At 37.9% G+C, this 18,111-nt stretch overlaps 1 protein-coding gene and 1 pseudogene across 1 annotated transcript; one reads left to right on the top strand and one right to left on the bottom strand.

Moving 5' to 3' along the window:
• Positions 1–17,680, top strand: part of LOC113743924 (anthocyanidin 3-O-glucosyltransferase 2-like) — a 185,357-nt pseudogene extending 167,677 nt beyond the window's left edge.
• Positions 5,897–10,098, bottom strand: LOC140006343 (uncharacterized). The gene is made up of 11 exons (XM_072048159.1): positions 9,725–10,098; positions 9,107–9,616; positions 7,867–9,052; positions 7,259–7,330; positions 7,077–7,161; positions 6,895–6,990; positions 6,719–6,814; positions 6,505–6,642; positions 6,357–6,397; positions 6,126–6,201; positions 5,897–6,016 (listed from the first exon to the last, which is right to left on the bottom strand). Exons 1-11 carry the CDS (start codon positions 9,969–9,971, stop codon positions 5,897–5,899), a joined length of 2,667 nt encoding a protein of 888 aa, XP_071904260.1. The 5' UTR covers positions 9,972–10,098.
• Positions 17,681–18,111: the final 431 nt, after the last annotated feature.

Consider the following 18,111-nt stretch of genomic DNA (forward strand, 5'->3'; position numbering starts at 1 on the left):
TCTCTCAAACAAGGTTAATTTGTTTATTCGATTACACACAAATAGCTTCTTCGCAACCTGTCTTTGCATTCACATTGTCTTTAATGTCTGAATTTGTTCCATTTTTTGAAGGTCGTGACCCAGTACCTTCATTTACTCCAGAGACAGTATTAGCAATTTGTTTTCTTCACTCCTATGTTCTTGGTACGTAAAGAAAATTTGTATATATGTTGCTGTGGATTGCAAAATGTATACCTAAGACTTGCTTGTCATTTACTTTCAATTGTAGCTGAAATGCGTGTTAGATTATCCATGCATATCTCCCATAACCAAGAAGACATTTGTTGGTGAAACCAATACCGACTCCTTCAAAAATCCTGAAAAGGTAAACATTGCTTATCACTGTCAATATTAGATTATACAAAAAAAGTAGCATCTATTTGTCAATTTAATTGGATGCAGCCTAATATTCCATACCTTTTAACACATTCTTCCAAAATGTTGTGTGCCATTGCATATTTTTTTCCCAATAATTTATTCGAATCATTGGTTTCTCATGATTGCACATGTGAAGGAGAAAGAAGCGTACATAGTTGATTCTATGCACAATTATTGCACTTTCTACCAGGGTTTAATGCAATCTGTGGTAAGGAAAATTCAAAATAGTAGCTTAGCTTCATATGAAACAACTATTACATATTTCTAACATTACATTTTACGATAATTCTATTCGTTTCTAGGAATGGATCCTGATGGAAATTTTCCATGAAAATCGCCCCTGGACATTTATTCGTGTAACATACCAACTGAAACAGAAAGATGCGTCAAGTTGTGGGGTGTTCGCACTGAAGTTTACGCAATGCTGGGCAATGGGATGTCGACCACAAGTTGTAGGTGTCCAAACTCCTTGTGTTGCCTGCAGCAAGATCACTTTATTGCCTCTGACATTGTTTTTGCATTTATGTACAGTTTGATGTTGGCATTGCTAGAAAATCTATTGCTTGGGAGATCGCTTTGGGGAAACTGGCAGACCCGTTCACTTATGCTGCTTTTCTGAAAGAGCATAAACATGCAAATGAGGCTGATGGCAGAGGAGATTTGCAAGATGATGCTACCAATAAAACGGGCCATGTGCAGGCCGAGAACGGTACATTATGTCTCGCCTTTACTGTGATTGGTTCCTTGAAATTAAGGGTTTACGATCGATTTTGAATTCTTTACGGCTTTAGGAATTTATTGCTACCAAATCAATCACTGTATGAAGGAAACCAGAAAAAAATGTATGTGCCTCTGTTCCAACGCATCTCTTCATGACCATCGCATTCAGAAGTTGTTTTCGTAGTCCCGCAACATACTAGTTGCCTGGGTGCTTATCACGAAATCGTAATAATTGCACTTTCTAGAACTTTGCTTTGCACTTTCCAATTTCACGTGTGTTTGAACTGGCATTATGTTATCAAAAAAATTTTTTCACGTGCCACATCCAAGTGATGTAATGCTATATGCCTTAAGTTTTATCCCCAGGCGAAGGTACAACGCTAACAACAAGCATACCTGAACTAGCGTCTACCAATGATTCAAAGAAGAAGCTTCTTATTCTTGATTTGAATGGAGTGTTTCTGGGTAGTGCATTTACTAGGAGGACCAGAAATCGTTACCATAACTTTAGACCACATTGCTTTGAATTCTTGAAGGTCTGTTTGTCATGTTTTGATGTGGCTATTTGGTCATCAAAGCTAAGGTATCCGCCAACCTATATTCGAATTAATTGATTCAAACGGCCACAATTATTTACCGGCTAAAATTCAAGACATTTGTGTTCTCTGCAGGCATAACATTCAACCAGTGTTGGATAGTATGTCTACACAAATGAATGAACGTTTGGAGCAGAAACTGCTATTTGTTTGGGTGAGACGGCAACCGTTATTATTACGATTATCTATGTAAGTCACTGTGTACAACTTATGCTAAATGCAAGTCGGGTACATTCAATATTTTGCAGGATCAGTCTCGTTGCACTGTGGCAGAAACCAGGCTTAGGGACCATCCAGACAAAAATGTGATGTTTAAGGAACTGAAACATGTGTGGGGAGAATATAAGTCGTACAATAGCTCTAACACAATATTAGTAGATGATTCTCCATATAAATCCTTCCTTAATTCTGTAAGTGCACCGTCCCAACTGATCCTTATGTTATATATGCTCATGTTTTTACAAATAAGTTAGATCAGGTCTAACTGTTTCCATATTACTAATTCTATAGGTGTACAATGCCATCTTTCCCACCACTTATACATCTTGGACTGTACAGGACAATTATTTGGGTAAGACGCAATTTTCGTTGCTCTGAAATTTTGTTTTTGCTACGGTAACCGCAGAATGTATATTTTGCTTACACAAAGAAAATATTTGCAGATCCTGAAGGAGATTTTGTACGATACTTGAAGAAATTGGCCGATGCTGATAATGTACAAGAATTCAGGAAACACAACCCTTTTGGACAATCACCCATAACAGAAGGCAGTGAGGATTGGAAGTTTTACAGTAATGTTGTCAGCACTCTTGGACTGCGAGACCCACCAAAGCAATTGAAGCGCAAACGGGAAGCTCCAAAACGATATATTCCGGAGGTATCCATTGCATACATGTTTAGGAATATATTCATAATACTTCAATGGCTAGTTATGTTAGCTGAAATTGCGCTGATCATCTACACAGAGCAAGCAAAAAAAGAAAAATGTCAAGGTATGACGAAGATCAGGTTATGGACGGTTGATTGTAGTGGAAGCTTCTGCAAACCCTTGCAAGCAGAGAAGCTCTCTTCTGATGGGACAGACCCCAAAAAACTGGTCTGCTTTGGTCGGACACTAAGACGGCAAACTGCAGATCATGGCAGTACTACTTTCTAACCTCACTTCTTCTTTGTTTACAAAGGGCAGTCGCTGAGTAAATTTATGAATGTCATTTTAAACTGGTGGAAGTTGGGAGTGGTGTATGCGGTCTGGAAGTTCCCTAGTGCACATGAGGAACGAATATCAGATTGTGGGTTTAATTGCTTACATATAGGGGATCCGCCTATCATAAACTCGTGCTAGATACGTTGGAATGTAGTAAGCTTTGCCTTTTTTCATTGTATTTGTTTCTTGATGACTTTTCTTGTCTAACCATTACAAATCGTAAATGCCACTCGCTGAATCTGTCCATCTGGTCAACCTGTCGGATAGATGCAATACTCACAGTGGCTAAGGGAGCAATGGTTGACATTATTTGAGCTAAGCTCCTTCCTTTTGCGTCTGTACCAAAACAAAGTCCAGAAATGGAATCTCTTACCAAACACGAAGACTGTATGACTAATCTATTCCTTTAGCTAACCGATGGTTGATTATGTCATTGGATAGGGAAACATAGCTGCTGGCGGAGGAGGTGAAGATTTTGGAGCTTTGGAATGGGAATGTCTATGCTGGTGACAAGCTTGGACAAGTTGCATTTTAAAATGGACCTGTCGTGATGGATTCCTTAGACGAATTGGAATATGTTATCGAAGGGATCCACATGACGCTGGCACACATGTCAACCCTGATGCAAATGGTTGGACGGAACAGGTAACATCCCCAACAGCTTAGCCATACTTCCGGTTGGGGATGTGAGTTGAGGGAACAAAGAGATTGACTTGCATGAAGAAAGCAATCAGTATTATTACTGGAATGGAATGTTGCAGCTGGAGAAAATTCATGGGAAGTTCCTGGTTTGCCCAAAGTCGTGTTTGTTTAGAAAGGGCAATTTGATTGAATTTATTTATGAACGGTTTGCAAATCAAAATGTTCGAGGCTGAATTCTATGATTCCTGCCCGTTTTACTGGTATAAAAGTGTATATATGGCATGTGTATAGACACATGCCATGGTATGGTAGCTAAGTGTACATGGCAACACTGATGGTGATGTTGATGTTGGTTACTTTTTGCATTGATTGTTAACATGAAATTATTCATCATTATACCTATTTCCATAGCTTTTCACTTATGGTTTTGAGTTCAACAAAAGAATGACTAAATTCACATGATTCCAATCTTGTTAGCCCCGTCCAAACCATAAGCGCCTACAGTAAACATTTCTACGCTTGTTTTGTCCCATCGCGTCTGTTCGCTCTGTTTCATCATACGAGCACAGTACCCCTTTTGCATACATACAAAATTTGGTTATCGGATTTAATCAAAATTAACTCGTTATTCAATAAAAGACCAGCTCTTTATGCCTTTCCTCCATTACAACAACAGGGTACCCAAGCGGGCTTGAGTACAAATGTAGTTATCGGCTAAAATATAATTAAACCCCTTGTCTTATAAAAGACCAGCTGGTTATTGCTTTCGTCCATCATACAGTCAGGAGTACCCAATTTCCTTAAACAATAATTTATTTTTCGGAAAGCATACAAAATAAACCCGTTAACTTTATTAAAAGAACCCCAACTTTGAACGCTTTCGTCCATAATAACAACGGAGTACCCATTTGCCTTAAATAAAAATTTATTTATGGGACAACATTGTATTCAAACGCTTTGTTCCTTACAACCCCAACTCTTTATGGCTTTCCTCCACTGCAAGTAAAGACTAAACCCATTCTCCGTAGAGGCCCATTCATATATCCAAACGCGCGTTTCAATTTAAATGTTTCACCTCTTTATGCCTTTCCTCCATTACAACATCTTACCCAAGGTGTCTTATGCCTTATGCCTTATGTCTTTCGGATAAATTGAAAATAAACCCAGGGATGAATAAAAGACCAGCTCTTTATGCCTTTCGTCCATTGCACTGACACAGTACCCAATGTGCCAAAAGGCTAAAATGTATTTATCAAAAAAAAATATTGGTTAAACCCGTTGTCTTATAAACGTCCACCTCTTTATGGCTTTCGTCCATCATGCGGTCAGCAGTACCCAATCTCCTTAAATTGGGTACTTTATTTATCGAAAAGCAAAAAAATAAACACGTCGGTGTTTAATAAGACAACCCACTTTTCAATGCTTTGGTCCAGTATAAGAACGGAGTACCCATTCCCCTTAAATAAATGTTTATTTATCTGACAACATTATATTGAAACGGGTTCTTCGATAATAAAACCGCTCTTTATGGCTTTCCCCTATTATAATTACAGACTACCCATTTTCCGTCAGAAAAATATTCATTTGTCGGCTAAATTTAAATTAAACCCATTTTCAAATAAAATACCAGCTCTTTATGGAATTCCTACACCACAACAACAGAGTATCCATTTTGCTAAAATACAAATTTACTTATCGGATACAATTTAATTAAGCCCGGTTTCCAATACAAACACCAGCTATTTATGGATAATTTATTTGTTCGATAAAATCAGAACTAAATTACGTTGAATGCCACATCACCCTTTAGGATACAACGGTAAGCAACAAACTAACCCATACCAAGTTTAAACTCCGTTTCAGCACAAATTGTTTTTGCACACTCGACACACCTAATTCATAAACTCTCACGGAACATAAATTTATACGCGTAAATTATGACCACCATTCAAATATTTAATTTATTTGTATTTATATCAGAAATCGTTGTTCATGGCATGTAGCATTGTAAGCTAGTCATACTTATTCATTGTGGATTGTGCTTGTCGTTATCCCCAAGGTAAGGCCTCCCAACACCACCGCTGGCAACTTTGCTGGGTTCAAGTTCAACTTCGCTATTGATTACATTGCTTGCCCTGCCTCTAATGCATATGATAGATACACACTAACCGCTTGTTTTACTATGATAGCTTGTGGAATCTCTGTCGCCCTCTTCTGGATTTTGGCCTACGACGACGTGCGTCCCAGTATATATCCCCTATCTTTCCACAAAATGACGCTACCACTAGCCAAACTCTGTCTCTCTGTCTTTCCACCTTCATCCAACTTCGACTTTATTCATCTCCAAGCTCCTATGGATATTCGCTTTGCGCATAATTTGATGACGGACAACGTTGGCATCATCCAGAACCAAACACAGTGCTAGTTTGCGACGCTCCTGTTTCGAATTGTACTGCACCGATTCATTTGTTACTATCTCCATCGTTCGCAACCTAAACCAATCAATCACACTTTTACTGCTACAACGCTCTTTTTTTTTTTCTTACCTGGTTCCATTTCCAGCTTCCAATTCCACTTGACAACATATCCATGTACTTCAGCATGAATAACCCACAATCCCACCTGCATTACAAACCATAACCACAAATTTAGACACAACTGTTGCTGAACTATGTAAACACCTGCCAAGCTATACACACTCAACTTACGCATTCCGTTGCTGTGGACATGTGTCTGTAGCTTTTATTTTGTCCAGCCAAAGGCATGACGAATACTACCCTTCCAAACCATGAGTCAGCGCTGCTTCCAACCTTTCAATCTGAGGGCAATAGTGGAAAAACATATGCACAAAACTAAGTTTACTGACACCAATTCAAAAGTTTATGCTCGTGTTCATGAAATGTTTGACAAACCAAGTTAGGTTACCATTGTCTCCACAAACCCGCGCCTAATCATATCCATTTGCTCGTGTCCTCTCATTGAATCATAAATTAATACTTCTTCGTTTGCCATGTCCACCACACACATATACCAATGCGCATCGTGCCACATTGGCACGAAAATCTGACAACAGCAGCGCTTAGTTATTCAGCATTATGCGATATTCCATTATGCTACATAACAGGGCGGGTTGTCGTACCTTCTCACACTTCTTTATATTATCTCCTACTTTACATTCCTGTAGATATGCATAATACAGTTCGTCTGCAGATTTGTTGAACTCCAAAATCTCTTGCTACAACACAAAACAAAATTATGTCATTTCTATATGAATGTACGTACTTACACCCCCCAACTTTGGACTAATACTTGTACCTGAAACCAAGTTGGCATAAACCACCATCGAATTGACTCCTCTACAGCACGCCTTTGCTGCCTTGCTGTTTTCATCGCACAATAACAATTTATTATCTGCACCAAACTCAAGTAAAATTACTTCGTCAGGAATGAAACAGTCCACAAAGCACCACCCAATTTTAATTCCTCCATTTACTCACATCACATGCCATAGCTTTTTCGGGCAGCAAGGACTCCATTGCATCCCGAGTTGCTGTCTGCCCCTTAATTGACATCAATACTTCCCTGCCATTATAAAGTTACATTCAACTTTTCTCTATGCCCTACAAGCTTGATATCATCATTTTCAATGACTCAACTTAACAAGTTGGAGTAGGTTCACTCTTCCTCATTAATACAACCATCAATTACGTTGAACTTCCTTAGGGCTAACTCAATGACCATAAAGGGGCGTCTGCCAAAAACATAGGTCAGTTAACTACTGCCATAGTTAATTATCACTCTAGTTTTATGCTCAATGTATTAAATACTCACCTTATATTCTATATGCAACCATAATTTACCTACACTTGCTATTTATATAACCAGGCATGATTGACAGCACACAAATTGTAAACTTGACGCTTACTTGTAATCCAAGTTTAACTGATTCCTAAAATTTTTGTTCACATGCCCCGTCCCCTGTGGGGAGAATCATAGTACCTATTCAATCAAACTTTTACTTCTAACTACTTTTGCGCCCCCTATGTCATTGCAATTTCAAATAAAGGAAAATACAACTCAGGGGCGGAGCCAGAAAAAAATCTTTGTGGGGGCACATATAACACTAAAATTTTTTATCTACTCTTTTTTTAATTTTTTGAGCAAAAAATAAATAAATTCACTAACAAGTACAAATGATATGTATATTCCATGAAAAACATAAAAAGACAAACTCAAAATTATTAATGTAATAATAATTTTATTTCAAAAACAAACTAAACTATTTACAATTGTTCACGACGAGTTTTCATATTTTGATAACGGTTTACAACTTTCTCATTTTCAACTTCACGAAGTATATTTTTCTCAATATAAGTAACTAAACAATCATTCATCCAAGTGTCTCCCATTCTATTTCGTAACCGATTCTTCACTATATTCATAGCTGAAAAAGCTCTTTCTACTGTAGCTGTAGCAACAGGCAAAATCAAAGCCAACTTTAAGAGCATATAAACCAATGGATACACAATATCTCTCTTAGTCTCCACCAACCTTTGAGCTAGATCAGAGATCTTTCTTAAATCGAGAAATTCCTTAGCTGATTTCAAGTCATTAATATAAGTATCCAATTCAATGTCAAGTGCAAGAATATCCAACTTAGAAAACTCACAAGGATAATGTTCTGCAAGACGAATCAACTTTTTCTTATCAAATGCTGCAAAGGAATCACTTGGGTTCAAGCATGCCATACACAGAAGCAACTCCATATTGATTTCATTGAAACGATTGTTGAGTTCTTGGAGTTGTAAATCTATGACAGCACAAAATAGCTCAACTCGATAGTGGTGAAGGTTTGTAATTTGCTGAACTTTTCTTCGAGATCTCCCACTAGTTATGAACATTTCATCCATTTTCGGAATGATGATCTCATGTTTTTCACAAAACAAACAAACTTCATCAAGTAAAAAATCCCATCCATCTTCCCTAGTAGCTTGTAATTGTTGCTTGGAAACTTTGACCAGACCCATAGCATTCACAATATCTTGATCCTTCCTTTGTAATGCTTCAGATAGTGCATTCGTTATTCCCATGATTTTCTTCATCAAGTGTAAAATAAATGCAAATTCAAAAGATTGCAAAGAATTAAGAAGTGCATATGCTTGACCTCTTTGCTCCACTAGGCCATCATTTTCAATTATCAAAAGAACATCTATTACAGAATCATACATAAGAACCAACTTTAACAACGAGCCAAAATGTGAACCCCAACGTGTATCACAAGCTCTTTGAAGGCTAGTTTCTTGATTTAAACCCCGACCACTCACAAGATCTCCAGTCATTAAATCATCAACGACTTTCTTAAGGCGTTGTTCTCTAAGAATTTCTTGTCTTTTAGATGAACCTTCAAGAACATGCACTAAGGTAGACAATGTATTATACATAGAAGAGACTTGGACATGTTTCTTTGCAACCCCTACAAGTGACAATTGCAGCTGATGTGCAAAACAATGAATATAATATGCAGAACCATTTTCCTTCATGATCAAAGTTTTTAAACCATTATATTCACCTCGCATGTTACTAGCACCATCATAACCTTGACCACGGATTTGTGATATGCTCAAACCATGCTTTGAAAATAAATCATCAATTGCTTTCTTAAGTGAAAGAGCAGTAGTATCTCTTACATGTAGAATACCAAGAAAACGCTCAATCACATATCCACGTGAATCCACGTAACGAATAACAACTGCTAATTGCTCCTTTGTTGATGCATCACGAGATTCATCACATAAAATAGCAAACAATCCATGTCCAATATCATTTACAATAATGCTTGTAGTCTCACTTGCCAAAGCATTTGAAATATCCTTTTGAATATCTGGAGCAATGAGTTTGAGATTTTTAGGGGCATTTTCAAGAACAACCTTTTTTATATCATCATTATGACCCGCAAGGAAGTGCAAAAGTTCAAGAAAATTTCCCTGATTTTCAGAAATATCAGATTCATCATGACCACGAAAAGCCAAACCTTGATGTAGGAGAAATCTAGCACAATCTATTGAGGCTAATAAACGAGTCCGATAATCAGCCTTCATTTTCTCTGATTGCTTAAAAAATGCCACTTCGATGTGCTGATTTTGATTTAATAAACTTTGACATTTACTCCAACTCAGATTGTGTGCGCTATTAGGACCACCAACATGAACATCAAATCTATCCTTTTTTTTCCAATTTGTGAATCCTTCCTTAATGAAACTATCACCACCAGATTGTTCGCCCACATCTGGTCTATATAGATAACAACATAAGCAATAAGCTGCATCTTTTTCAATACTATATTCTAACCAATTCTTGTAATCATCAAACCAGCCCCGAACAAATCGACGCATCTTTTTTCCTATCTTTCTTTGTGGAAAAACATGCTCATGAGGTTGACATGGTCCCTTTTGTAAGTAATATCTCCGAATTTCATCTTGAAGGTTTGGATGATAATCCCCAATTTTTTTTCTTTGGGCTGGATCCGCAGGTAATTCATCTAAGTTAATTTCCAAGTAACTTCTTTTATTGTCATTTTTTGCACCTTCATTATCCTTGGCTTCTTCTTTATTAGATGACTCTTTTTCCATTGATTTTCTCTTGAAATATCTCTCCATAGCTAAAGAAATTAAAATCAATATATAAGTTAAATGTACAATAAAACCTAATAATCTATCCAAGAACTATTTTACAAGTTAAAGTTATTTATTAAATCATTAATCACAACATATCATTACTATATCAAATCACAACTTATTCATTCATTACTATATCAAATCATTAATTACAATGTATGAACCTAATCAAGTTAATTAGACAAAAGGATCCATACAAGAATAATTTAAAAGTTAAAATATATGTCAAATGGCCCTCTATTCATCATTACATTAACTCCAAATAAGAAACTAATCAAGGAAAATAAAAAATAAATTATAAATCTATAAAATCACCATTTCACAAGTTAAAATATTTATCAAATATCAAATAACCCATTTATTAGTTATTACATTAACTAAACAATTTTCAAATTTCTCTAAAACAGTAATAATCTCATGCTCTAGAAATATATTTGCAAACAAATTTAAAATAATAATAATAAGAAATAATTGTTTAGAACCTGATTTTGATGGTCTCCTAAAATTGATAAAAAGAGTTGCAAATCAGTGGCAGGTCCCTTTACTTCCTTTGTGCCCCGTATCACATTATTTAATTGGAAAGAAGTCAGCTTCAAGGACTGGTTTCTTGCGGTTGAACTGAAGAAAGCATGTCCTGGTTTTCAAAAAGCCTACTCCTTTAATGGAACAAGAAAGAGTAGTGGAACAAGCATGTCCTGGATGAAGTAATAAAAAGAAAGAGTACTAGAGTAGTTAGTTGGGTGTGGAAGAAGAGGAGACGTGGGTTGTGAAGTGAAATGGGGGACCACAGGAGTAAAGGGAACTTGGGGAGTGGGGACCAAAAGTAATGACTGATATAATTGATATTTGGTCCTTAGAGGAGGAAAGTGAATGATATAAATTTTGTGACCCATTCTTTCATATTTTTTTTAAAAAAATTCTGGGGGCACCATTAAAATTATATCAAAATTATAGGAGTATTATAGGAATTTAAGGGGGGCAGTGGGGGCCCGTGCCCCCAGTGCCCCCCCTTTAAATCCGCCCCTGATACAACTGATGATTTACCAAAACCATGAGCCAGTACATACCCTTGAAAGAGCTGAGTGTCAAACAAGAACTTCAGTATTTTAGCGCGTCCCTCGCTCACTTTTCCACCGATTGATGCCAGCCTAGTTTCCTGCTACCAGAAAAATATGTCATCTTTCCTTGTCTACAGTAGTTTCCTTTAGAAATTATGGAACGTTGGAATACTCACCTTTGCCAATAAAGCAACCATATTCGTTTGACACTCCTTTATCCCACTGCTATCCATCTGTACATAAAACTACAATTTATACTTTACTTTTTAAATGCTACCAGATACCTTGTCAATTACTCTCGCATACCTTTGTTCTTTTACCTTGCCTTTTGTTTTGTTTGTCTTCCAACACAAGCTTTTCCGTATTGTCCATCCTTAGTCTCTTTCTACTTCTCCGCTTTGTAATTTTCGCCGCAGTCTTTTCACCCCTAGTTACTCTATCATTTTCACTCCTGCTTTTGGACCTAACATCTGGCGTTCTAGGACTAAATTTATGTACTTCACCGCCTCTTCTGGTATTACCGCGCCAATCATCCTTCTGCCCACCCTCCACAGCAGGTGGCCGGTTTGTTTTGCATACCCTTCCACTTTCATACATGCTCCTCAGTGTTTCAAAACGACTTTCAATCATTGCTTCCATTCTACCAATACTGTCCTTCACATCTTTATTACCACGTTCAATTTCAATCAGTCTTCTGTCAATGTCTTCTCTATAGGTTACGTTATTGTAAAACTGCACATTGCCCTGTCAATACAACCCTTCAGTTTTGTCCTACTAGTAACGTCACATAATGCAATTGCAATTTCAACAACAATTCACAGGACAACATTTTACATTACCTGTTCGCCCTCAAATATGCGATTCCTCCGCAATATTCGCACGCTTTCATTCATCTCGTACCTTCCCCAAAATCTTAGCCTCGGCCCTCTCGGCTGGAACTTGCGAAACTCGTCCTCACATTCGATATAGAATCGTTCCGAATAGTAAATCTGCACGGACAAATACTCCAATCATCATTTATAGGTCCTTTACGTCAAAATAAAATTTAATTATTCTAGCAATTCCTATCTCTATTACAAAATGGGGCGTCTTCATATACCATCAAGAATAGTGCACATCCTGCTATTCCGTTGCCGTCTCTTTCCCGGATGCCCTTCACCAAATTGTCTAGTATGAATTTCGACCAGTTCAAATTTTCCATATTCTCTTCTTTACCCACTACAGCCACGAGATCCCTGCTCACTGTGTCATCCAAAGTTGGTGCTAACAACCTACCAACGACAAACAGTACCAACTTCACTTTGAATTCTTAGTCTTCGTTATGCAAACTACATAGACTGTCACTCAATTCCTCCACTACAATTTTTCCGCTATTTATTGTGATATTCAATTCTCTTTCCAACTCTGTATCCATCTCTTGCCTTTGCTTTTCGATTTCAATATCTTTCCCACGGCTGCTTATGAGAACCCATAATTTTCTTAATTGTTAGGTTTTATTTTCTATTAATTGCATGTTTTTCTACATTTTATTTATTCAAAAAAATTATGAAAATAATTTTTATGAGTAAAGATAGTTTTGAAATCATTTTTTCTAGTATAAATTAGTTTATGAGATTTTAAGAGTGTATACCGGATGTGGGACCCACTAGTACGGTAAGTTGATAAAATTCGGCCAATTAGGTTAAGTTTTGTATACCGGGATTAATGTACTAGGTGATAAGAGGTAATTAGATGTTACTTAGTTGTATTATTGTTGGATTAGCATTGGAGGGAAAAAGGATAAGCTTTAGGGCCAAAAGGTGACAAGTGTCACCATGCCATTTATTCTTGGACTTTGACTAACTTTCTTACTTTACCATTTAATCAAAATTTGACCAAAAATTCATCACATTTTGCTCCCCTTTGGCCGAACCTCTTGCTTAAGAAAATAAAAAAATCCTCCAACTTCCTACTTCATAATCTTGCTCCAATCTTCAAATCAAACCGATAAAACTTCAAATCACTCCATAAAATCCCTTTGCTAAGTGGTCTTGAGGTAGTTGGTGAACTGGTTTGAGAAACAAAGGTACTTAGTTGGCTCTTCTCTTGAGTTGCAAGGTGAGTAGCTAAGGAGTTCATTCTTTGGTCTTGCTAATGTGAAATTGGTAGCTTGTGTTAGTCAAAGATGTGATTTGGTGGAAGATTTCATGACTTTTAGTTGAGATTGGTGACTTTTATATTTATTCTTGAATTTTTCTGTTTTCATAGGGTTAATATTGTGTGACCATGGATGATGAATTGGGATAGCTTAGAATGAAGCTATTGTGCGTAAATTGTAGCTAATTGCGGGAAATTTCCACTTTGTGCGGAAAATTCTAGATTAGGGTTTCATTTTTCCCCAATTCTGCCCGGTACTGTTAAACCTAGTTAGAGGCCGAATTGGCCTTATCACAAAACATGAAAGTTATAGGGAATGATGTTTTATAGTAGCCTACAAAATATCAGCTCAATCGGAGCAATGTATCCTGTGAAAAGACTGAAATACCCCTACTGCTATGTTTCTATCCGAACATGCTAACCAGCTTTTGTAATTGGTTGTTTTGACCAGGAATACTACTGATTTGGTTGTCGATGTTTTCTTAAGACTTATAGCCTTATATCTTAGCTTTCAAATGGCTTTAGAATCATTTGAATTAGAATTGTATATGCTGAGATATGACTGCATGAATCAGAACTGCCACAGTAAACTTCGAATTGAAAAATCTGGGGTTATTTTGGTGAATTTGACCTAGATACATTGTAAACTGGACTGAGTAGCCTTCATCAAAGTTGTAGCCCTCTGTCTTAGCTTCGCAACAGTATAAATTACACCCCAATCCGATAATAGTAGCGCTGGTTGTGTCCAATACGCTAAATGACGTTAAATCTGTTTTTGGGTTTTAGGGCTTAACTTTCATTTCCGGTCATTTTCCTAGCTAAATTTTGTACTTGAATGACTTTGAGCCTATTGAACGGCTGTTGTGATGAATTTATATTGTGTATGACTTTTGGATTGATTGAGGAAAATAATGAAACCATAAGTGGCTGGGAAAAATAGGTAAATACAGAGGGCATGCTGCCCAAAATTTTAGGGCTACACGATTCCTTCAATTGAGTTGATCTTAGTACAAATGTGGGATTTTGGGGGTTGTTTGTAACCCCAGGACCAACTGTTATCTTTTTATTCAAAAGTCATATTTTATTCTTTTGTACTAGTACTTAACCTGGAAAGGCGTACGACGTGTAGTCGAGTCTCACTTGTACATCCCGTTTACTCGATTTTGGATGTGAAACCTTCAATTGTTTTACTTTGATGATTTTAGGGTTTCTTGGCGATTAAAACCAGTTTGAAGTGAAAACTTTTGAAGTATCTATACTTGAACCGGTGAGTGTACCACTCTCCTCATTTGCTGTTTAACTTGGTTCCTGCCCCTGCAATCTGCGATTTAAATGACTGCACTATCTGTTTATTCTGTTTGAGACGAGGGTGTACTTTATCACACTCGTTCTCTTGTCTGTCCATATGCCTATTTACTGTGTATAATCTGTTAACTGTATCTGAATCTGTTCGGACGTCGTTTGGAGGCTGGTATCCAACGACCTTTCTATGACCTCTGAGCTCAACACCTGTGGCTAGTTACTCAAGTCGGGCCGGCAAGGGTCTGATCGATTAGATAACAAACCATGGTAGTCTGTTTTGGAAATTTTTGGGTATTGAGACTTTTGATTCCGGTATACTCGAGTATTACCATTACTGTTCCTGAATGGAGTTCGGGCCCGGTAAGGGTATGTTTGGTGGATGAAAATTGGTGTAAAGTAGGGTCTACGGATATGTTGGTTCTATTGACGTTGACGGAGAGTCAACGGGTTCGGATCAAGTACTGCAAATGAAAATCTGGCTCCTGAGAGCCACTTGTATCATTTCCCTTTGAATCACTGTGTCTAAATGTTTTCCTTGATATCTGGTATATGTATCTGATTGATTAAATGTGAAAGGCCATGATTTTACCCCTATATGTTTGGTACCTCATTGAGCGTAAGGTCACCCCCTTTCTGTTGCCTTTGTTTTCCTTACAGGGGACAAACTTGGAAATCACAGTTTTGGAAGAAAAGGGGCAAGCTAGTATATATGTCATGTTGTTAAACTCTTTAAAAATGAAGCCCTAATTATATTTTGTGTAGTGTGAGTACCTCGGCTCACACTGTATGTTAATTTGTTCAAGACTTCAATGTAAATATATGTATAAGTGTTTGACCTTGTCGATTAAATGTATTCCATTGAGACTATGATTTTATGGTTTGGTAGGCATGTTCTCACCTTAGTAGTTTCCGATTGTTCATTTTCTTTGGGTCCTATCGCGCGTACTATGCTGGGTTTGTGTGAATCGAGTTTGTAGTCCTGGTGAGAGCTGGGCAGGCGGTTCGCCGAACCCTTTGGTTCGCCTTAGGGTGAGGTGGGGCTGTCACACTGCTCAAGCCAAGTACACATTCCACATCCTCGGCTGTCACGTGTAGACAGTACCCATGGACGTTCAATGTCCTCCCATCTACATCAAAGTTATCCACCAGCCAGTTCAACATCTCTTTGTCAACCTCTACTCCCTTCACATTCAGAATTGACCCGAACCCAAACTCTCTGATAGCCTACCGTTGCTCATCCAAAAGGCAGTTCATCATATTCTTTACGGGATGAGTTGAGTGGCTTACCATTGTTTCCGCCGTCCGCCGAAGCAGCTTCCTTTCAGTGCTACAACTTTTACAATTCGATGGTTTCCACTTTTATGCATCAGCGATGCTAGATTTTCGCTTTCTGCTTCGCTATCCCACTGCATATCCGAAGCATCTATTTCGGCCGCCCCCTCCATAAGAAATCCCTATCTTTTGCTATTCTTCTTGGTCCGGTTTCGCAGTTCGTCCTTACTAATACGCCGGCACTATTTAGCTTCTCCACCAAGCTTCGCTGCCTTTTGCCTGCCCATACTTTCGCGTACAACCCTCTCACTTTGCACATTGATTAGTTTAGGCACTCCACACTGACCCTCTCACTTTGCAAGTTGCTTAATTTACACACTCCACATTTCACATTTACGGTCACAATCCCGTTCAACATAGGTTGCAGGTCACAAGAACCCTTTACACGTGCCCTGCGAACATACTCTCCTACTGTTTGTGGCCATAATCACGCAGCCCCAACTTTCCACACCTCTACTTTGACTAATAAACATACCGCAGCAACATCCTAGAATTTTGATATTATCTTAAGTGTGCTTCCAAAGTTTTTTTATGAAATAAGTGAAAGAATTACGTGATCTTTTAAATTGGTTCATAAATTAATATTCTAAAAGGATATGTGGGTTACAAAATTTCATTTGAAATAAGTTCAAAAAATCTTTTTCATTTTAATTTGTTGTTGAATTTTTTTTACTTAAAAAACTAACAAAATTGTAGGAAAAAAATTTTAGTGTTATTTTTATCCCCATTGAAAATTTTTTCTGGCTCCGCCACTGAGACCAAGGGAATCATCATTAACACTTTCCTCGAGTTAGAATCCCATGCAGTAAAGGCTTTATCCAATGATAAAACTATCCCACCGGTCTATGCAGTCGGGCCTGTGTTGAATCCTAAGGGAAGCAATGGTCCAAACCAAGACACTGAGATGATTATGAAATGGCTTGATAATCAGCCTGATTCTTCTGTGGTGTTCCTTTGCTTTGGTAGTGCAGGATCTTTCGATGGTGAACAAGTGAAGGAAATTGCTCATGCACTCCAGCGCAGTGGAGTTCGATTCTTGTGGTCTTTGAGAAGGCCTCCACCTAAAGGAAAGTTTTAGTTTCCAGTTGATTATGAGGACCCGCAAGAAGTCCTGCCAGAGGGGTTCTTGCAGGAAATTGCAAAGGTGGGAAAAGTCATTGGATGGGCACCATAGGTGGCAGTGCTATCCCATCCTGCTGTGGGAGGATTCGTCTCTCACTGTGGCTGGAACTCAACGTTGGAGAGCGTTTGGTGCGGCGTTCCAATGGCAACTTGGCCACTCTATGCCGAGCAGCAGGTGAATGCCTTCCTAATAGTGAACGACTTGGGGATGGCTGTGGAGATTAAGATGGATTTCAGAAAAGGATTTTTAATGGCGGATAACGAGATTGTAAGGGCAGTTGTGATTGAAAATGGGATTAAACAGCTCATGGATTCTGAGAGTGAATTCAGAAATAAGGTGAAGGAAAATAGGAAATGAAGGAGAAGAGTAGGATGGCTCTCCATGGAGGAGGATCATCCTCTGATTCCTTGAGACGTTTTCTGGACGACGTAAGGGATAACGTTCCAAAATTACATGTCAGATCTGAAATTCAGTAATGGTCCTAATGGACTTTTTCTTTTTTGGCACTCAGAGCTGAAGATCAACCATGACTGAACCTATGATCTCTGCATAGTAATGTTTAGCAAGTCATTTTCCTTTCGTTTTTTTTTTTGGTATTTTTGTTCATGGGCAACAACTGTTGGTTCCCTGAAATAAAACAGATTTGTCACAAAGCTCAACTAAATATTATCAGTCAGTTAAAATTCAGAAAAAAAAAGAGAAAGACGAAAGGAAAAAGAAAATACTACCACTGAAAAAGTCCATAAGGAGTTTTCATTGGTGCGAGGCGGTGAAGGTAGTGATTGGAAAAAAAGCTGTACCAGTTTCTCAACCATGGCTGATATCTCAATTTGCCTCATCTAAGAGTAAAACGTACTTTGATTGGCAACGAGAAAGGGAAATGATAGGATGATATGAGACTAGACAC

The sequence above is a fragment of the Coffea arabica genome, chromosome 5e (assembly GCF_036785885.1).
Source record: "Coffea arabica cultivar ET-39 chromosome 5e, Coffea Arabica ET-39 HiFi, whole genome shotgun sequence".
In the NCBI taxonomy this organism is placed as follows: Eukaryota; Viridiplantae; Streptophyta; class Magnoliopsida; order Gentianales; family Rubiaceae; genus Coffea; species Coffea arabica.